The sequence below is a fragment of the Panulirus ornatus genome, chromosome 11 (assembly GCF_036320965.1).
Source record: "Panulirus ornatus isolate Po-2019 chromosome 11, ASM3632096v1, whole genome shotgun sequence".
Taxonomy (NCBI): Eukaryota; Metazoa; Arthropoda; class Malacostraca; order Decapoda; family Palinuridae; genus Panulirus; species Panulirus ornatus.
The window spans coordinates 66,671,820-66,695,440 of record NC_092234.1 but is presented as its reverse complement, the minus strand read 5'-3'; the positions used below and the strand labels follow the sequence as shown (position 1 = coordinate 66,695,440).

Below are 23,621 nucleotides of genomic sequence, written 5' to 3'. Positions count from 1 at the left end.
GATGGAGTGAGTATTTTGAAGGTTTGTTGAATGTGTTTGATGTTAGAGTGGCAGATATAGGGTGTTTTGGTCGAGGTGGTGTGCAAAGTGAGAGGGTTAGGGAAAATGATTTGGTAAACAGAGAAGAGGTAGTAAAAGCTTTGCGGAAGATGAAAGCCGGCAAGGCAGCAGGTTTGTATGGTATTGCAGTGGAATTTATTAAAAAAGGGGGTGACTGTATTATTGACTGGTTGGTAAGGTTATTTAATGTATGTATGACTCAAGGTGAGGTGCCTGAGGATTGGTGGAATGCGTGCATAGTGCCATTGTACAAAGGCAAAGGGGATAAGAGTGAGCGCTCAGATTACAGAGGTATAAGTTTGTGGAGTATTCCTGGTATATATATATATATATATATATATATATATATATATATATATATATATATATATATATATATAATGATGGATATAAACTTACGAGCAAACGACTTACCACGAATAATGCGAGGGCGAAATACTTTTTTCTTTTCAATAAGATCTTAAACGCATGGGATGACTGATAAATTAATCAGAGTGGTTGAAAGTAGTACAATATATACGATGTTGACCAAACTTGGTAAATATCTCGCTTCCAGTGCACGGCTGACGGTATCTACGTCTTCTTAATGACGTGAAAATCTTTGGTTTTTCTCTGTAAAACATCGACATGGTCTTCTGCCGCAACCAAGCTTGGTTCTGTCTTACATATTCCAGTATTATGAATAACCTCGAAAGGACCCATTACCGTGTTACTGTTCTATATCCTTTGTATTTTCTTTGTATTACTGCGACGCTCCTACATGATATACTGACATCTATCACCATTACTCAAAGTCATCATATGAATGTTGATATATGAGACATTTGCATCACACATCGCTGCTTTATGACGGATATGCTACGTTATTCACATCCAGGCACCACAGACCTTTCTATGGTTTACCCCAGACCCTTCACATGCCCTGGTTCAGTTCATTGACAGCACGTCGACCCCTGTACACCACATCTTTCCAGTTCGCTCAATTCCTTGCACGCCTCTCAACCTCCTTTATGTTCAGGCCCCGATCGCTCAAAATATTTTTCACTCCATCCTTTCACCTACGATTTTGTCTCTCGTCTCCTTGTTTCTTTCACCTCTGACATATATATCCTCTTTGTCAATTTTTCCTCACTCATTCTCCCCAAATGTCCAAACCACTACAACACACCCTCTTCTGCCCTCTCAACCACACTCTTTTTATTACCACACGTCTCTCTTACCTTTTCATTACTTACTCGATAAAACCACCTCACACCACATTCTGTCCACAAACATTTCATTTCCAACACAACCACCCTTCTCCGTACAGCCCTATCTACAGCCCAGGCCTCGCAACCATATAACATTGTTGGAACCACTATTCCTTCAAACATACCCATTTTGCTCTCTGAGATAACGTTCTCTCCTTCCTCATATTCTTAACTCTCCTCGAACCTTAGCCCCCCTCCCAACTCTGTGACTTACTCCCGCCCATGTTTCCATTCACGGATAAGTCCATTCTCAGATATCTAAAACACTTCACTTCCTCCAAATTTCTCCATTTAACCTTTCATCCCAATTAACTTGTCCCTCAACCCTACTGAACCTAATAACCTTACCCATATTCACATTTACTCTCAACTTTCTCCTTTCACACACTTTTCCAAACTCAGTCACCAACCTCTGCAGTTTCTCACTCGAATCAGCCACAAGAGCTGTATCATTGGCGAACAACAACTCACTTCCCAGTACCTCTCATCCACAACAGACTGCATACTTGCCGCTATCTCCACAAATCTAGCACTTACCTCCTTAACCACCCCATCCATAAACAAATTAAACAACCATGAAACATCACACACCCCTGCCGCAGACCGACCTTCACTGGGAACCAATCACTTTCCTCTCTTCCTACCCGCACACATGCCTTATATCCTCGGTAAAAACGTTTAACTGCTTCTAGCAGCTTACCCCCTACACCATATACTCTTAATACCTTCCACAGAGCATCTCTATCAACACTATCATATGACTTCTCTAGATCCATAAATGCTACAAACAAATCCTTCTGTTCCTCTAAGTATTTCTCACATTCTTCAAAGCAAACACCTGATCCACACATTATCTACCACGTCTGAAACCATACTGCTCTTCCCCAGTCTGACACTGTACATTCCTTCACCCTCCCAGTCAATACCTTTCCATATAATTTCCCAGGAATACTTAACAAACTTATGGCTCTTAAGTTTGAACACTCTCCTTTATCCCCTCTGCCTTTTTACAATGACACTATGCATGCATTTAGTCAGTCATCAAGCACTTCGCCCTGAAGCATACATACACTGAATATCCTTACCAACCAATTAACAACACAGTCACTTCCTTTCTTTAATAGATTCTACTGCAATACCATCCAAACTCACCGCCTTGGTATATTGGCCCATATCAATAAGCAATTCATATCCGCGAATAGCTTTAACGGTTTAAAAGAATAAACATATCCAACAAACACTCTATAAACCAGTAACCCTTCCCTCCAAAAAAGCGAATAACATCTAGCAAATCGTACGTCATTTAGAATACGCAAACAATAACAAGGATGAAAGAAATGTTCCCTCACAACTCGTGTTGGGATCGAGCAATGTCCCCACCATCACGGAAACCTCATCGTTTTCTCCCCTAGTGTCGCAGGCAAGAGCTTCCGATAGTGTTTACAGAGCGCAGGGGAATATACCACTAGTGATTTTTCTCCCCCTTGCCATGAGGGCCGAGTTAGGGGAATTTTTCCCCACGTGTTCCCTGCTTTTATCCTGGGAATATTGCAAAAGTAATTACTGGGATTATACACGTTCAGATTTTGTACTACTCATGATTATGTGTTATTTAAATATATCTATCATGAAAGTCTATCTATCGAGTTGATATAAGGGTAGGAAACCTCAAGTGTATGTAGGGGGTTGGCTGTGCCAGTGTTACGGATTCGGACAGCTGTTTCGAACCTTATTTTCTTATCAAAAGTTTTGTTATGTACAAGAGAATCAGCTGGTTTATATCATGCAAGAGATATACTGATAATATCATAGCAATACAATACATTACGTCGAAGCTGTGATGTCTTTGGTACTGAAATAGCTTCCCCTAGGGCCACTGGTGAACTGCTCGACGAATTGGTTGAGTCAGAGCGATTCTAGTTCCAGCGTTCCTTCAGCTGGTACTGGCGAATCCCACCCCTCCTCCTGTAGCTAGAACCAGCCGTGTATATTGCACTATTCCTGCTTCTTGTGAGCTGCAGGAATGTGAGTAAAGATTCCAGTATGGATGAGGAAGCAGCTATTAAGATTACATCATAGTGCACAAGAAAGCCATGTAAGCATCCAAGGTCTGTCGTCTGTAATCATTGGATTTGGGCTCAGGGATTGACCTGTTCATGGGCGCCGTCTGAATGGCCCATATAGTCTAACACGACGTGGTCTGCCCATGTCATACTTGTATGCTCTAAACTATGTCATCTATCCTGGAGGATTCTGTGTACGAGATAGGAACAATTCCAACCCGTCCCTCTTAGATATTTCTATACCTTGCCTTATTTTTGAGAAGAATCCTAAAAGACCATTCTCTTGCACTGGCATCGCGTCGTCGTGCACGTGAGCAAGAAAAATCGTCGTCATTAAAAGTGGTGTTTGGGACCGCTGGACGCACAGAGAACTCTGATGTTTGGCGAAGATGAATGGCTGGGAGGAGAGAGCTAGCTGGAGGGACAGGTGGGTCGCAGATGTCAGGGAGGAGAGAGAGAGAGAGAGAGAGAGAGAGAGAGAGAGAGAGAGAGAGAGAGAGAGAGAGAGAGAGTAATCAAGGGAACCCCCCCCCCCCCCCTCCCTCCCCGGCAAGGGTAAGGAAGGCGTGAACCCGCGAAAAATTCGCCGTGTCCAGAGCAGCGGTTGGAGAACATATTGGAAACAGATACCCTGCGTTGGGGCCAGCTGCTGCCTATGTCTAACTTATTTTCCTGCCCTTCCTCCCCACCCCAGCCATCTACACACACACACACACACACACACACACACACACACACACACACATACACACACTTTTCGAGTGAGGTTGACTCAGGTGAAAGTGCTTCAGTGTCTGTGTAGAGCAGTGTAGCTTCGTCTCGTCCCAGATTTCCCTCTATGTTTAAGTTGCTCTTCAGCTCAGTATATGTAGGTCTGTTTCTTCCCGTTTTCTTCCACTTTAGCTTAGCGCCCCCTGGCTTCCTTCAAATCCTCCCTTCCGAATATTAGAGTTATATCAAGGCTTTTTTTTCTCTACTCTGTTTAGAGCCCTCACGTCATATATGTATATATATATATATATTTTTTTTTTTTTTTTTTTTTTTTTATACTTTGTCGCTGTCTCCCGCGTTTGCGAGGTAGCGCGAGGAAACAGACGAAAGAAATGGCCCAACCCCCATACACACGTACATACACACGTCCACACACGCAAATATACATACCTACACAGCTTTCCATGGTTTACCCCAGACGCTTCACATGCCTTGATTCAATCCACTGACAGCACGTCAACCCCTGTATACCACATCGCTCCAATTCACTCTATTCCTTGCCCTCCTTTCACCCTCCTGCATGTTCAGGCCCCGATCACACAAAATCTTTTTCACTCCATCTTTCCACCTCCAATTTGGTCTCCCTCTTCTCCTCGTTCCCTCCACCTCCGACACATATATCCTCTTGGTCAATCTTTCCTCACTCATTCTCTCCATGTGCCCAAACCATTTCAAAACACCCTCTTCTGCTCTCTCAACCACGCTCTTTATATTTCCACACATCTCTCTTACCCTTACGTTACTTACTCGATCAAACCACCTCACACCACACATTGTCCTCAAACATCTCATTTCCAGCACATCCATCCTCCTGCGCACAACTCTATCCATAGCCCACGCCTCGCAACCATACAACATTGTTGGAACCACTATTCCTTCAAACATACCCATTTTTGCTTTCCGAGATAATGTTCTCGACTTCCACACATTTTTCAAGGCTCCCAAAATTTTCGCCCCCTCCCCCACCCTATGATCCACTTCCGCTTCCATGGTTCCATCCGCTGACAGATCCACTCCCAGATATCTAAAACACTTCACTTCCTCCAGTTTTTCTCCATTCAAACTCACCTCCCAATTGACTTGACCCTCAACCCTACTGTACCTAATATATATATATATATATATATATATATATATGTATATATATATATATATATATAGTTGGGGTGAGAGAGTATCATTAAATTTTAGGGAGAATAAAATAAGTAGTGATGAAGTGAGAAGGAGATGGAGTGATTATCTTGAAGATTTGTTGCATGTGTTAGATTGTAGTGGTAGATATAGGGTGTTTTGGTCGAGGTGGTGTGCGAAGTGAGAGGGTCAGGGAGAATGGTTTGGTAAACAGAGAAGAGGTAGTGAAAGCTTTGCGGAAGATGAAAACCGGCAAGGCGGCTGGTTTCGATGATATTGCAGTGGAATTTATTAAAAAAGTGGGTGACTGTGTTGTTGACTGGTTGGTTAGGATATTCACTGTATGTATGGTTCATGGTGAAGTGCCTGAGGATTGGCAGAATGCATGCATTATACAAAGGCAAAGGGGATAAAGGTGAGTGTTCAAATTACATTGGTATAAGTTTGATGAGTATTCCTCGGAAATTATATGGGAGGGTATTGATTGAGAGGGGGAATGCATTCACGGAGCATCAGATAGGGGAAGAGCAAGGTTAATAGGTTCAGTAAGGTTGAGGGATAAGTTAATTGGGAGGTAAGTTTGAATGGAGAAAAGCTGGAGGAAGTGAAGTGTTTTAGATATCTGGGAGTGGATTTGGCAGCGGATGGAACTATGGAAGCGGAAATGAGTCACAGGGTGGGGGAGGGGGTGAAGGTTCTGGGAGCGTTGAAGAATGTGTGGAAGGCGAGAACGTTATCTCGGGGAGCAAAATTGGGTATGCTTGAAGGCATAGTAGTTCCAACAATGCTATATGCTTTCGAGGCGTTGGCCATAGATAGTGTTGTGCGGAGGAGGGTAGATGTGTTAGAAATGAAATGTTTGAGGACAATATGTAGTGCGAGGTGGTTTGATCGAGTAAGTAACGAAAGGGTAAGAGTGTTGTGTGGTAATAAAGAGTGTGGTTAAAAGAGCAGAAGAGGGTGTATTAAAATGGTCGCATGGAGATAATGAGTGAAGAAAGATTGACAAAGTGGATATATGTGTCAGAGGTGGAGGAACAAAGAGAAGTGGGAGACCAGATTGCAGGTGGAAGGATTGAGTGAAAAAAGTTTTGAGCGATCGGGGCCTGAACATGCAGGAGGGTGTAAGGTGTGCAAGGAATATAGTGAAAAGGAACGATGTGGTATACCGGGGTAGACGTGCTGTTGATGGATGGAATCAGGGCATGTGACGCGTCTGGGGTAAACCATGGAAAGTTTTGTGGGGCCTGGATGTGGAAAGGGAGCTGTAGTTTCGGTGCATTACACATGACAGCTAAAGACTGAATGTGAACGAATTTGTCCTTTGTTGTCTTTTCCTAGCGCTACCTCGCGCCCGCGCGGCTTGAGGGGTTGCCATTTCATGTGTGCGGGGTGGCGATAGAAATGATAAATGCTACATACAAATCCATCTATTTTTCTAAGTATTTCTCACATACATTCTTCAAAGCAAACACCTGATCCACACATCCTCTACCACTTCTGAAACCACACTGCTCTTCCCCAATCTGATGCTCTGTACATGCCTTGACTCTCTCAATCAATACCCTCCTATATAATTTCCTAGGAATACTCAACAAACTTATGCATCTGTAATTTGAACACTCACCTTTATTCTATTTGCCTCTGTACAATGGCACTATGCATGCATTCCGCCAATCCTCAGGCACTTCAAAATGAACCATGCATGCATTGAATATCCTCACTAACCAGTCAACAGCAACAGTCACCCCCTTTTTTAATAAATTCCACAGCAATACCATCCAAACCCGCAGCCTTGCCGGCTTTCATCTTCCGCAAAGCTTTCACTACCTCGTCTCTGTTTACCAAATCATTCTCCCTGACCCTCTCACTTCGCACATCACCTTGACCAAAACACCCTATATCTGCCACTCTATCATTAAACACATTCGACAAACTTTCAAAATACTCACTCCATCTCCTTCTCACTTCACCACTACTTGTTATCACCTCCCCATTAGCCCCCTTCACCGATGTTGCCATCTGTTCTCTTGTCTTACGCACTTTATTTACCTCCTTCCAAAACATCGTTTTGTTCTCCCTAAAAGTTATTGATACTCTCTCACCTCAACTCTCATTTGCCCTCTTTTTTACCTCTTGCACCTTTCTCTCGACCTCTTGCCTCTTCTTCTATACATCTCTCAGTTTTTTGCACTGTTTTCCTGCATAAATCATCCAAATGCCTCTATCCTCTCTTTCACTAACAATCTTACTTCTTCATCCCACCCCTCACTACCCTTTCTAATCTGCCCACAGACATCTTTTGCGCTAGCCATCACTGCTTCCCTAAATACATCCCATTCCTCCCCCACTCCCCTTACATCATTTTCTCTCACCTTTTTCCATTCTGCACTCAATCTCTCTTGGTACTTCCTCACACAAGTCTCCTTTCCAAGCTCACTATATATATATATATATATATATATGTATATATATATATATATATATATATATATATATGTATATATATATATATATATATATATATTATGTTTTGTCGCTGTCTCCCGCGTTAGCGATGTAGCGCAAGGAAACAGACGAAAGAATGGCCCAACCCACCCACATACACATGTATATACATAAAAGTCCACACACGCACATATACATACCTATACATTTTCAACGTATACACATATGCATACATACACAGGTATATACATATATACACACGTACATAATTCATACTTGCTGCCTTCATTCATTCTCGTCGCCACCCCGCTACACATGAAATGACTACCCCCTCCCCCCCTCGTGCACGCGAGGTAGCGCTAGGAAAAGACAACAAAAGCCATATATATATATATATATATATATATATATATATATATATATATATATATATATATATATTCCCTAAAATTTAATGATAATCTCTCATCCCAACTCTCATTTGCCATCTTTTTCACCCATTGCACCTTTCTCTAACTCCCTCCCGCGTTCTTTTATACATCTTCCAGTCATTTGCACTACTTCCCTGCAAGTATCGTTCAAACGTCTTTCCTACCTTTTGTACTCTGCCCGCCTCCCACCTTTCTCATGCCACATGAACCTTTTGCGCAAGCCATCACTGCACTAAACATATCCCATTCCTCCCTCACTCCCTTCACGTCGTTTGCTCTCACCTTTTGCAATTCCTGACTCAAATCTCCTGGTACTTCCTCACACGAGTCTCCTTTCCAAGCTCACTTACTCTCACCACTCTCTTCTCCCCAACATTGTCTCTTCTTTTCTGAAAACATATACAAATCTTCACCTTCGCCTCCACAAGATAATGATCAGAAATCCCTTCAGCGACCCCTCTCAGTACTTTAACATTCAAAAGTCTCTCTTATATATGCCTAGCAATTATCACGTAATCCAATAACGCCCTTTGACCATCTCTCCTACTTACATACGTATACTTATTTATATCTCTCTCTTTAAACCAGGTATTCCCAATCACCAGTCCTTTTTCAGCACTTAAATCCACAAACTCTTCATTTACATTTACAATGCTCAACACCCCATGTACACCAATTATACCCTGAACTGCCACATTACTCACCTTCGCATTTAAATCACCCATCACTATAACCCGTAACCCGGTCTCGTGCATCAAAGCTGGTAACACACTCACTCATCTGCTCCCAAAACACTTGCCTCTCGTGATCTTTCTTCTCATGACCAGGTGAACAGGCATCAATAATCACCCATCAATCTAGAATTTACTTTCTTACACTTCATAACATACTCCCACAACTCCTGCTTCAGGAGCAGTGCTAAGTTTGGTGAGTATTCCCGGGAAATCATATGAGAAGGAATTGATTAAGAGCATCAAGGTATGTACAGAGCATCGGATTGGGGAACAGCAGTGTGGTTTCAGAAGTGGTAGAGGATGTGTGGATCAGGTGTTTGCTTTGAAGAATGTATGCAAGAAATACTTAGAAAAACAGATGAATTTGTATGTAGTATTTATGGATCTGGAGAAGGCATATGATAGGGTTGATAGAGATGCTTTGTGAAATGTTATAAGAGTAAATGGTGTGGGAGGTAAGTTGAAAGAAGCAGTGAAAAGTTTTTACCAAGTCATGTGTACGAGTAGGTAGAGAAGAGGGTGATTGGTTTCCAGTGAATGTCGGTTTGCGGAAGGGGAGTGTGATGTCGCCTTGGTCGTTTGATTTGTTTATGGTTGGGGTGGTTAGGGAAGTAGATGCAAGAGTTTTGGAGAGAGGGGCGAGTATGCAGAGTGTTGTGGATGAGAGTGACTGGGAAGTGAGTTAGTTGCTGTTGGCTGATTCGGATGAGAAACTGCAGCGGTTGGTGACTGAGTTTGGAAAAGTATGTGAAAGGAAAAGTTGAGAACAAATGGGAATAAGAGCAAGGGTATTAGGTTCAGTAGGTTTGAGGGACAAATTAACTGGGATGTAAGTTTGAATGGAGAAAAGCTGGAGGAAGTGAAGTGTTTTAGATATCTGAGAGTGGACTTAGCAGCAGATGGAACCATGGAAGCGGAAGTGAGTCACAGGGTGGGGGAAGGGCCGACGGTTCTGGGAGAGATGAAGCATGTGTGGAAGGAGAGAACGTTATCTCGGAGAGCAAAAATGGGCACGTTTGAAGAAATAGTAGCTCCAACTATGTTATATGGTTGCGAGGCATGGACTATAGATAGGGTTGTATGAAGGAGGGTGGATGTGTTAGAAATGAAATGTTTGAGGACAATATGTGGTGTGAGTTGGTTTGATCGAATAAGTAATGAGAGGGTTATAGAGAGGTTTGGTCATAAAATGATTGTAGTTGAGAGAGCATAAGAGGGTGTGTTGAAATGGTTTGGACATATGGAGAGAATGAGAGGCAAGATTGACAAAGAGGATATATGCGTCAGAGGTGGAGGGAACAAGGAGAAGCAGGAGACCTAATTGGAGGTGGAAGGATGGAGTGAAAAAGATTTTGAGCGATCGGGGCCTGAACATACAGGAGGGTGAAAGGCGGGCAAGGAATAGAGTGAATTGGAACCATGTGGTATACCGGGGTCGACGTACTGTCAATGGACTGAGCCAGGGTATGTGAAGCGCCTCACTAACCACCCCATCCATAAACAGATTTAACAGCCATGGAGACATCACACACCCCAGCCGCAGACTGACCTTCACTGGGAACCAGTCACTCTCCTTTCTTCCTACTCGTGTATATGCCTTACATCCTTGATAAAAACTTTTCACTACTTCAGGCAACTTACTTCCAACACCATATACACTTAATACCTTCCACAAAGCATATCTATCAACCCTTTCTCCAGATCCATAAATCCCACATACAAATCCATCTGTTTTTCTAAATACTTCTCATATACATTCTTCAAAGGAAGGACTTGATTCACACATCCTCTACCACTTCTGAAACCACACTGTTCCTCAATCAATACCCTGCTATGCAATTTTCCAGGAATGCTCAGCAAACGTATGCTCTGTAGTCGGAACACTCAAGTTTATCCCGTTTGCCTTTGTACAATGGCACTATACATGTCTAAGATTATGAATCTAGAGCCCACTCTAAAAATGTGGGACCGTTGTGTTTTATACCACGTGTCACGTTATATGGTCGATTGTGTTTTATACCACGTGTCACGTTATATGGTCGATGGTGTTCTATACCACCTGTCACGTTATATGGTCGATGGTGTTCTATACCACCTGTCACGTTATATGGCACGTTATATGGTCGATGGTGTTCTATACCACCTGTCACGTTATATGGCACGTTATATGGTCGATGGTGTTCTATACCACGTGTCACGTTATATGGTCGAAGGTGATTCTCTAAACTCTTAAGGTTGATTGATCTTTAGGTCTGTCAAGTGCCTGGGTGCAGGGAGGAGTGTGTGGATGGAAAGGGCACTGTCTCTTGATCCAGGCATGACCCTGTTTGATGGTACAGCAGTCACGACGGTGCTGTGTGAATCCTGGGTGTTGATGAATGGCGAAAGGTGGTCGTGGTGGAGATGAAGACCCTAAGAACAGTGTGATTCTTTTTTTGGATAGAAAACTAGAGAAATCCCGCTATATAAACCATGGGTAAGAATATAGATGTACACCTCTTTACTTCAAGGTGGGGTTTCAAGGTGCTTCATCTCGTGTCCTCTGGCCCACTTCAGGACTCACTAAGATGGCAACACTGTGTTACCTCCCGTGACGTCATGTTACTTGTAATGTTTTCTGTTTTATAAATACAGTTACAGAATATCCGCCCGTGACGTCACGAACAGCCGGATATGAATCTGAAAATATTTCATCAATCCGCTTAATGTAAATTACGTGATGGATGAAAGGTCTTACATGAAAAAAAATGTGAAACAAAGAGTAATATGAGAATATAGAATTGATAACAGATTAAAGTTTATGATATCCAAACTTAAAAAGAAAAATGATAAAAGCTCATCGGAAAAATAATTCAACAGAGGAGTTGAAAAAAAAAGAAGAAATAACGGGACAGCACGAGTTCTAAATTGAAAATATATATACATTGCTCTATCTATCCACTGGAAATTAACATTGGAACTAATCGTCCGATTCAAATATGCAGTTTGTCGTGTATGACGGAATCAAGAGGCCAGATGGTATCCATGATCATCGTAGCTGGGCACGGGGCAGAGGGGGAAAAGTAGAGCCATTGTCGTAAAGTGTAAGTATTAAGTGTGTGTGACTAGAGTTTGTGGTGACTATTTGTGTGTGACGTGCGGAGACAAAGTTTTACCCAAGTGTTGCCTTGTCTCTTGTATGTATACACACACACACACACACACACATGCACACACACACACACACACACACACACACCAAACTGAGCCAGGTGCCTATCTATCGACCAGCCCCGAGAGGGATGATGAACACCTGAGTCGGTTGTGGACTGGCTGCCACGTCCAGGATTCGAATCCATGCGGATCCGACTCCTGGTTGACCCATGTTGACTTATGCTCAGTAACGCTAACCACTGCACCTCGGAGGCGCGCGCGCATGTGTGTGTATGTGTGTGTGTGTGTGTGTGTGTGTGCTCGATCATTCGTCTTTACCGTGTTTTTATTCCTATTTCTTCCACTATATCCACTAACAGTGAGATTAGATTAAACCTTTTCTTCATAGACTTGACAACGCCTTTTGACAATGCTATCAAACATCTATGTCATCTTAGTGCAGACAATTTGCAATGGCCGTAGTAAATCCATAATACTGGAACCAACACTATACACACGGAGTGACACACGGAACCGTGTCCTCACATAAGTTCTAGATGTGACCTGAGACGGCGCGGTCAGGTGAGGCCCTAATCAAGGCCATCTCGTTAAGGATATATATATATATATATATATATATATATATATATATATATATATATATATATATATATATATATTGAAAACGATCACAATCTTGCACGTGACTAAGTATATTCCTATGAGTCTACGGGAAAATGAAACACGATAAGACCCCAAGTGCACTTTCGCTTAATAATCACATTATCAGGGGAGACACAAGAGAGAAATATAACAGTCAGTTGGTATACAACAAAGAGACGTAGCTAGGACGCCACTTGGTAGACAATTGTATGTTTAGGAAATGGCGTACTAACTACGTCTCTTCGTTGCATATCAACAGTTATATTTCTCTCTTGTGTCTCCCCTGATGTGATTATTACACGAAAGTGCACTTGGGAACTTATTTTGTTTCATTTTCCCCGTGGACTCATAGGAATGTATATATATATATATATATATATATATATATATATATATATATATATATATATATATATATATATATATAAAGAGAAAGAGAGAGAGAGATACCGTGACCAATGCCAGGTAACCATTGTATGGACCAGCCCATACAGGAGGATGAGCAACTGGCTCAGTTGTGGACCAGCTGCCGCTACCAGGATTCGAACCTACGCGGCCTCGACCCCGTCCTTGGCTACGCGATCAGCAACGCTGACCATTACACCACGGAGGAACTCTCGTATGGGAGACTTACCTCGGGAGAAGCGGGAACGAACACCCTGGTCAGGTGATGACTCGCTCAACGCAGGTAATTAATCGCTAAATCATTTTTTTTTCTCTGCCGCATTTAAGTAATTTGTTCCAATAGAAAGATCCATTAATCTACGAGATGACGGCAACAGAGCCTGGCATCATCCATCTCCGGCCAGCTATAACCAAGCCATCCTCCAGCCCCCACCTACATTACCGAACGCTGTGACCACCACCTGCACCACCACCACTACCACTACCACCATCACCACCACTACCACCTCCACTACCACCATCACCACCACTACCACCATCACCACCACTACCACCTCCACTACCACCATCACCACCACTACCACCTCCACTACCACCATCACCACCACTACCACCTCCACTACCACCATCACCACCACTACCACCATCACCACCACTACCACCATCACCACCACTACCACCTCCACTACCACCATCACCACCACTACCACCATCACCACCACCACCACTACCACTACCACCATCACCACCACTACCACCTCCACTACCACCATCACCACCACTACCACCATCACCACCACTACCACCATCACCACCACTACCACCTCCACTACCACCATCACCACCACTACCACCATCACCACCACTACCACCTCCACTACCACCATCACCACCACTACCACCTCCACTACCACCATCACCACCACTACCACCTCCACTACCACCATCACCACCACTACCACCTCCACTACCACCATCACCACCACTACCACCTCCACTACCACCATCACCACCACTACCACCTCCACTACCACCATCACCACCACTACCACCATCACCACCACTACCACCTTAACTACCACCACCACACCACCAGCCGCCTCCACCTATGCCAGCATAATCACTGCCATCAGCACCTGCACTACCATCACCACCTACACTATAGTCGCCACTTGCAGCCGCCACCACCTATACCACCTGCACTACAAACACCACCTGCACTACCACCATTACCTGCAGCCGCCACCACCTACATCACCTGCACTACTAACACCACCTGCACTGCCACCACCACCTGTAGCCGCCTCCATCTACACCACCTGCACTACAAACACCACCAGCACTACCATCACAACTACCATCTACACTACCACCACCACCCGCAGCCGCCTCCACCTGCAGAGAGATGTCAGGTACACTGCCACCACCTGCAGAGAGATACCAAGTACACTGCCACCACCTGCAGAGAAATACCAGGTACAGTGCCACCACCTGCAACACGTCACCACCTGCAACACGTCACCACCTGCAACACGTCACCACCTGCAGCCCGGCCAGTATTGGGGCTGCCTCACCTGCCAGCACCTGTGTCTGATGACCTAATTAGCTGGACGATAACTTTGATGACGTGTCAGGAACCTCACCAACGCCTTCACCACCACTTTCTCCACCACCTTCACCAACACCTCCACCACCACCACCTTCATCACCACGACAATCTCCACCACCACCATCACCATCTCCACCATCTCTACCACCACTTTAATCACCTCCACTTCCAACACCACTTCCACCACCATCACCATCTCCACCACCACCACCTCCACAACCACCACCTCCTCCTCCACCACCACCTCCACCATCTCCATCACTGCCACCATCACCAACACTGTCAATCAAGCTTCGACAGCCACTGTCACTCCACCTCTGACACTCAGAACAAGAAACTCACTCGAGGATGCTCAAGGTCACTCAGTAACTCATGTAGATTACGTAAAGATAAGAGATAAAAGAACCCATGGTTATCGCAGGTTTTGACAGCCAAAACACTTGATAAGGAAATTGACGGAAAACTTCATATTCATCAACTTCCACGTCAAGGAATGGGAGACATGAAGATATTTTTCAAACAATTGTAAGCCACAAGGCCAATTTGGGGGCCAAATCACCTAAATATACGAAAGTCCTAAATCTTATATCTTAACAGCAACCCTACTGCTGCAGGTGATAACAGGCCTTCTGCCAAACACAACACCATAACCCTGGAACAACATTTTCTGTGAATTCGACGTTTTTTTTACAAATCTCTCAGGGAAAGCAGATTTTTACTTTACCAGTTCCCATACAATGAAGTGTACCCTCTTACTGAAAAAAATGGGTATTGGATATTCTACGTGTATAACTTGTTTATATATTTTTGAGCAGACCAGCGAAGAGGCAGATGTATATGAGTGGAAGTATTCCTTTTGTTGTAGGTACCGTCTGTTAGGTAGACTGTGTTGGGGGAAGCTTGGGGCCAGAGTCCCCTGCCAGGCAGGCCGGACACCTCGTTACCTCTTACCATTCAGGAGGGGCGCCAGTGGCTCAGATACACAGCTACTGTGTATCGGTGTAGGTGCTGATACAGCAGGGTGAGGAAGAGCTGTGGTGCTCTCTACATGAACAGCCTCACACACACACACACACACACACACACACACACACACAAACCTGTGTTGTAAAATGTACTGGAACCAGAGCACACCATCCACAACAAAGCCACACTGACTGTTCCATGGTTTAGCCCATTGACAGTAAGTCGCTCCCTGTATGCCACATCGATCCAGTTCATTCTTTCTCTCCTAAATTGTTTTGAATTATTCACTCTTCCTAAGACTGTAGTCTCGTTGTTTGATCACTGCTAGGACTATCTAAGAGTCTGTTCCTTGAATGTAAACATTATTGCATGAAATTAGAAAGATTTCAATATAAGGTGGAAAAATGACGAATATCGTTCATAAATTCAGTGAACTGTGTGAACTAAGCATTTAGGATAATGTCATTGATCCTTCAGTGCGTTGTATTGCCAAGTATAATACTTCAGAGACTACAGATCAGTACCAAATGAATAATATATTACACATGGACCAAGAATGAGTAATTCAGATCACTTTATAACCTTCACAGACGAGCAGTACCTCTGTGTCCCACGCAGGCCAGTCCTGGGTCACTTCATAACTTTATAACACTATACAATCACAACTTCTATATCTGATAATTCTGTGTATCGTAGCCCTCATTGTCTTATGATAGCTAGCAGTGTTGAATTTTGCGATCGTTGTTGATCTCTCGTACAACATGATAACATTCTGAAAACTAGTAGACACGTCCACCTTTGTCTCGCTGGACGTAAACTAGTCATAACAACTTAGGTCTGTGGCAGTCAGGCTAATACCTAATGATGAGGCTCCACGCACCGTTTCAACTACATCTCATCAAGAAACCAATCAGTTTACTTTGTGTAAAGTCATTTTATAAATGTCTTTGATAGATGGCTTTTCTTAAAGTGCGTATCATCCTTGTGTGATGTTTCGTCAGAGGCAGATTTTAATCTTTTTGAGACTGAAGAGGAATGAATGACGGGCTTACAACTTGAATGATCTCTATGATATAAATGTACCATTCCGTGACACAGGAGACGAGACTTCCATATTTATGACGACTGTTCAGCTTACAGACGAAAGAGAATGAACAGCAGGACGTACAGCAGCGGGAGATGAGGGTTCTGCAGAATGGGTGTCGGGGAGGTGTTGCAGGCATCGAACTCATTGCAGGATTCCACACATCCTACGACCGTCCTGTGGGAGAGTAGCCAGCTGGGAGGAGGAAGGGTTAAGAACATACCACAGTAATATGTCGTATTCCAGAAAGGTATGCTTGAGATATAACCCACAAATTATAACTCAAAGTTGCATCCATGAGGCTGAGTTTGAAACTGAATCGAAGTCAGCTTTCTGAATAGTACCAACGAGTGCATTAGTAGAGCAAGTATGGAAGGATGTTTGTTTAGTAAGTGAAAGATGCTGAAGGGATGGAATGATTGCAGTTCGTAGACTTACTTGCCGTCGTAGGTGTAGAGGCCACAGTGGCTCTGTCTGGCGAGTTCGGTGTCGATGGTGAGCGTCCCCGAGTCGACCGTGCAGCCTCGAACCACCAGCGACTCGGATGTCTCGTCTGGGGAGAAGAACCGAGTCTTTGTTTCCACACAGACTAGTGTTTGGCTACTGCTGTTGCTGGCCCATAGCTGGGCTGTGTGTGTGTGTGTGTGTGTGTGTGTGTCTGTGTGTGTGTGTGTCTGTGTGTGTGTGTGTCTGTGTGTGTGTGTGTGTGTGTGTGTTTCAGGATTGCACTGACGACTGCATAGCTTTGATTAACATAGGTCCAGGATTGTGAGGCAATGTACTCATCATTTATCATATTATGCCCTCGAGTCTCTGTTAACTCTTGTTATGTTAGGGCAATAATGATCGTTGATGATAACAACATGGCTGTACAGCTGTTAGAAAATCCCGTGTGTGTTGTGGTGACGATTGTGAGTCGAATTCAGGTGATTCTGTAGGTGTCTACTGCCTCGTGCCTATTATGGCGTTTGGTTTGATGATAAGTGTACATATCAGAGGCCTGGCTATGTAGGAGTAGTCGTAGGTCTTTGGTAAGGAGAGAGAGAGAGAGAGAGAGAGAGAGAGAGAGAGAGAGAGAGAGAGAGAGAGAGAGAATTACTCCATCCTTCGCTGGTAATATTCCTGGTTTGTGAGAAAGCTGACGGTAAGGGAACACAGCAGCATCTGTAACTCCAGGTTGTGGTTCTTGGTGCCATATGCTGCTGGAGTAGCACGACAAACACACACACACACACACACACACACACACACACACACACACACACACACAGCATCACCGGGCCACTGGCACGTCAGGCACACCACTGGCTCGTCAGGCAACCATCCCTCCTGGTCCAGACCAGGAGGGATGGTTGCCCCCACAGGAGCTCCTTCAGTGTGGAGGACTTGAGGACACACAGGAAATATATATATATATATATATATATATATATATATATATATATATATATATATATATATATATTCATACTATTCGCCATTTCCCGCATTAGCGAGGTAGCGTTAAGAACAGAGGACTGGGCCTTTGAGGGAATATCCTCACCCGGCCCCCTTCACTGTTCTTTCTTTTGGGAAAAAAGAAAATGAGAGGGGAGGATTTCCAGCCCCCCGCTCCCTTCCCTTTTAGTCGCCTTCTACGACACGCAGGGAATACGTGGGAAGTATTCTTTCTCCCCTATCCCCAGGGATAATATATATATATATATATATATATATATATATATATATATATATATATATATATATATATTGGAGGAACTTTTCGTGTTTCATTTTCCCCGTGGACTCTTAGGAATATGTATATATATATATATATATATATATATATATATATATATATATATATATATATAAAACTCAGTCACCAGCTTCTGCAGTTTCTCACATGAATCAGCCACCAGCGCTGTATAATCAGCGAACAACAACTGACTCACTTCCCAAACTCTCTCATCCATAACAGACTGCATACTTGCCCCTCTTTCCAAAACTCTTGCATTCACCTCCCTAACAACCCCACCCATAAGTAAATCAAACAGCCATGGAGACATCACGCACCCCTGCCGCAAACCGACATTCGCTGGGAACCAATCGCTTTTCTCTCTTCCTACTCTGACACATGCCTTACATCCTCGATAAATACTTTTCACTGCTTCTAACAACTTACCTTCCACAACATATACTCTTAATACCTTTCACTGTGCATCTCCATTAACTCCATCATATGCTTTCTCCAGATCCCTAAATGCTGCATACAAATCCATCTGTTTTTTTAGGTATTTCTCACATACATTCTTCAAAGCAAACACCTCATCCACACATCCTATACCACTTCTGAAACCACACTGCTCTTCCCCAGTCTGATGCTCTGTACATGCATTCACCCTCTCAAGCAATGCCCTTCCATATAATTTCCCAGGAATACTCAGCAAAATTATACCTCCGTAATTTGAACACTCACCTTTAACCCCTTTGCCTTTGTACAGTGGCACTATGCATGCATTTCACAAATCCTCAGGCACTTCACCATGAACCTTACATACATTGAATATCCTCACCAATCAGTCAACGGCACAGTCACCCCCTTTTTAATAAATTCAACAGCAGTACTATCCAAACCCGCCGGCTTTCATCTTCCGCAAAGCTTTCACTACCTCTTCTCCGTTTACCAAATCATTCTCCCTGACCCCTCTCACTTCGCGCACCACCTCAACCAAAACAACCTATATTTGCCACTAATATCAAACACATTCAGCAAACCTTCAAAGTACTCACTCCATCTCCTTCTCACTTCACTATTACTTGTTATTACCTCCCCATTAGCCCACTTCACCGATGTTCCCATTTCTTCTCTTGTCTTACGCACTTTACTTACCCCCTTCTCAAAACATGTTCTTATTCTCCCTACAATTTAACGATACTCTCTCCCCAACTCACATTTGCCATCTTTTTCACCTCCTGCGCCTTTTTCTTGACCTCCTGCCTCTTTCTTTTATACATCTCTGTTATTTGCAATATTTCCCTGCAAAAATCATCCAAATGTCTCTCTCTTGTCTTTCACTGACAATTTTACTTTTTCATCCCACCACTCACTACCCTTTCCTATCTGCCCACCTCCCACCTTTCTCATGCCACAGACATCTTTTGCGCAAGCCATCACTGCTTCCCTAAATACATCCCAAACCTCCACCACTCCCCTTACGTCATTTGCTCTCATCTTTTTCCGTTCTGCACTCAATCACTCCTGGTACTTCCTCACACAAGTCTCCTTTCCAAGCTCACTTACTTTCACCACTTTCTTCACCCTAACATTCTCTCTTCTTTTCTGAAAACTTCTACAAATCCTCACCTTCACCTCCACAAGATAATGATCAGACATCCCTCCAGTTGCCCCTCTCAGCACATTAACATCCAAAAGTCTCTCTTTCACTTGCCTATCAATCAACAAGTAATCCAATAACGCTCTCTGGCCATCTCTCCTACTCACATATTCTTATATATATATATATATATATATATATATATATATATATATATATATATATATATATATATATATATATATATATATATATCTTTTTAAACCAGGTATTCCCAATCACCAGTCCTTTTTCAGCACAGAAATCTACAAGCTCTTTACCATTTCCATTTACAATACTGAACACCCCATGTACACCAATTATACCCTCAACTGCCACATTACTCACCTTTGCGCATTCAAATCACTCATCACTATAACCCGGTCTCGTGCATCAAAGCTACTAACACACTCACTCGACTGCTCCCCAAACACTTGCCTCTCATGATCTTTCTTGTGCTCAGGTGCATAGGCGCCAATAATCGCCCATCTCTCTCCATCCACTTTCAGTTTTACCCATTTCAATCTAGAGTTTACTTTCTTGCACTCTATCACATACACCTACAACTCCTGCTTTAGGAGTAGTACTACTCCTTCCATTGCTCTTGTCCTGTCACCAATCCTTTATTCTTGTCCTCTCACCAACCCCTGACTTTGCCCACAAGACATTCCCAAAAAGCGAAAAGTGAAACATTGTCCGATTTATGGAGTCAACCTGGAGCGTTTTGGCTCGGATGATTAGCCACAGAATTTCATACCCAAAATACTGGTCTACACGATTGAGTCGTGGAGGTAACCTGAGCACTGGTCTCACAAAGACAGATTTCAAGTTTTATTCAGAAAGATGTTTACAGACGTAACGTATGCTTGTGAGTCTCAGATGTGACGCAAACATTTGACTGAAAGCTGTTGTCCTGGAGCTTAATGAACCACAACAGTAGCCTTACTCACAAAAGCAGTTTGATTTACAACTATAGCTTAACTCACAGAAGTAGCCCGACTCACAGAAGTAACCTCACTCACAGAAGTAGCCTGACTCGCGGAAGTAACGTGACTTACAGAAGTAACCTCACTCACAGAAGTAGCCTGACTCGTAGAAGTAGCCTGACTCGTAGAAGTAGCCTGACTCGTAGAAGTAACCTAACTCACAGAAGTAGCCAGGCTCACGGAAGTAGCCTGACTCACAGAAGTAGCCCGACTCACAGAAGTAGCCTGGCTCGTAGAAGTAACCTAACTCACAGAGGTAGCCTGGCTCACAGAAGTAGCCTGACTCACAGAAGTAGCCCGACTCACAGAAGTAGCCTGGCTCGTAGAAGTGACCTCACTCACAGAAGTAGCCTGACTCACAGAAGTAGCCTGACTCACAGAAGTAGCCCGACTCACAGAAGTAGCCCGACTCACAGAAGTAGCCCGACTCACAGAAGTAGCCCGACTCACAGAAGTAGCCTGACTCACAGAAGTAGCCTGACTCACAGAAGTAGCCTGACTCACATAAGTAGCCCGACTCACATAAGTAGCCTGACTCACAGAAGTAGCCTGACTCACAGAAGTAGCCTGACTCACAGAAGTAGCCCGACTCACAGAAGTAGCCCGAGAGCTTGACGCAGTGGGTAGCTGGGAAGAGGCCGTTACGGTCTTTCCAGCCGGCGAGGCAGGGCGAGGCCAGGACTCCGCTGGAGTAGTTGTGGTGGAAGGGGTCGCCACACTGGGGGTTCGAACCGTTGACCGAACCACACCTGAAGCAGTCCAGCCCGGCCGTGGTCGCTGGAACACAGCCAAGGGTTGTTTAAGACATCTCATTGTTGTGTGCTTACGACACAGCATGACTGACCGTTGGTATTTTGTGTGATTATGACACAGCATGACAGTTTTTAATGTTGTGTGATGACGACATAGCATGACAGTCAAGTGGCAAGTTATGTGATCATGCCACGACTGTCTAGTGGCATGTTGTGTGCTTATGACACAGCATGACAATTAACAATTAACAGTCGGTGTCAAAGATTACCATCAACCGTTCACCCACTCGTTAAGCTGCCAACACTACAGAGGTTTACAGAGGTTGTGGTCTCGTAAGTTGCTAACACTACAGAGGTTGTGGTCTCGTAAGTTGCTAACACTACAGAGGTTGTGGTCTCGTAAGTTGCTAACACTACAAGGGTTATGGTCTCGTAAGTTGCTAACACTACAGAGGTTGTGGTCTCGTAAGTTGCTAACACTACAAGGGTTATGGTCTCGTAAGTTGCCATCACTACAAGAGTTGTAGTTTCAAAAGCTGCCAACACTACAGAAGTTGTGGTCTTGTAAGCTGCTAATACTACAGGGGTTGTGATCTCGAAAGGTGCCAACACTCCAGAGGTTGTGGTCTCGTAAGCTACCAACGCTACAGGAATTGTGGTCTCGTAAGCTGCCAACACTACAGAGGTTGTAGTCTCGTAAGCTGCCAGTACTGCTGAGTTTATAGTCTCTTAAGTTGCCAACACAGCAGAGGCTGTGATCTCGTGGTCTCGTAAGCTATCAACACTAAAGAGGTTGATCTTGTAGTCTCGTAAGCTACCTGCACCACAGAGATTGTAGTCTCGTAAACTGTCAGAACTACAGGGATTTTGGTCTCGTAAGCTGCCAGCATTACATAGATTGTGGTTTCGTAAGCTGTCAATACTAAAGGGGTTGAGGTCTCATACGCTGCCAACACTACAGAGGTTGTGGTCTCGTAAGATGCCAACACTACAGGGTGGTTGTGTCGTGACCTGTCAACACTTCAGAGGGTAATATTTCGAGTCTTGTTTATATTTCACCTTACTTAAAAGTGATGTCACATCATAATGATGGACATCGGCACATCATCAAACCTATCCTTCAAGCCTTTTAATCTCATAGTATGAGACACACACACGTAAATTAATCATGTATTAGGTATTGTAAGGAAGGACTTTAAATGTCCTACATGAAGATTTATAAAGAAATTTGTGTATACACATTTACGGTAATAACACATTCATTTATCACTTTACTTACATTATTTCTATAAACATTGAGACTTACGCCAGATAAGTGCCATGACGAACAGAAGGACTGTGTGGCGTTTACACTGTGCGGACGAATGCATGTCTTTTGTTCCTTGTAGACAAGCAAGGACTCACGAGGTTCGCCCCAGCACTTGAAGTCTGTGACGTGTAGACTCACAGCTGTCTGTACACTGCTGGAGGGTAAGGAAGGAATCGTTATTCATAAAGATGAGGAATGATACAGGATGTGAATGTGCGTGTTTTGTGTGTGTGTGTGTGGGGGGGGGGGAGGATGTGTGTATGTGTACGTGTAGGTGTGTGTTATGAACTAAACAAGTGAATCAAGAACGGGTTATTGAATGTACTGTATATATAGGGGAGTATGCACGCTTCTGTGATGCAGCGGTTTGTGTTGGTGACAATGACGCATTAACGGGCTACCCGCGGTCGAGAGGGTATTGCTTCTAAACATTGTTTCGGCAGTCGGTCTCCAGTCAACCCAGCTGTTCAA

General features: G+C 43.7%; 2 protein-coding genes across 2 annotated transcripts in view; one reads left to right on the top strand and one right to left on the bottom strand.

The window, feature by feature from the left end:
- LOC139751625 (uncharacterized) overlaps positions 1-23,621 on the top strand; it is a 454,545-nt gene that overhangs the window by 69,680 nt on the left and 361,244 nt on the right. The gene's annotated exons all lie outside the window — the stretch shown is intronic.
- Positions 16,284-23,299, bottom strand: LOC139751122 (uncharacterized). Its single transcript, XM_071666220.1, has 4 exons — positions 23,148-23,299; positions 21,684-21,866; positions 17,186-17,300; positions 16,284-16,924 (listed from the first exon to the last, which is right to left on the bottom strand). The coding sequence occupies exons 1-4, from the start codon at positions 23,209-23,211 to the stop codon at positions 16,798-16,800; spliced, it is 489 nt and encodes a 162-aa protein (XP_071522321.1). The 5' UTR covers positions 23,212-23,299; the 3' UTR covers positions 16,284-16,797.

Bases quoted from the DNA above. Each gene is read 5' to 3' on its own strand.
- LOC139751122 (XM_071666220.1), bottom strand. From the start codon at position 23,211: ATGCATTCGTCCGCACAGTGTAAACGCCACACAGTCCTTCTGTTCGTC. The intron at 17,301-21,683 runs GTGAGTCGGGCT...TCTTCTCCCCAG, and splicing joins CAAGCTCTCGGGCTACTTCT to ACGAGACATCCGAGTCGCTG. The intron at 16,925-17,185 runs GTAAGTCTACGA...ACTCTCCCACAG, and splicing joins CTCTACACCTACGACGGCAA to GACGGTCGTAGGATGTGTGG.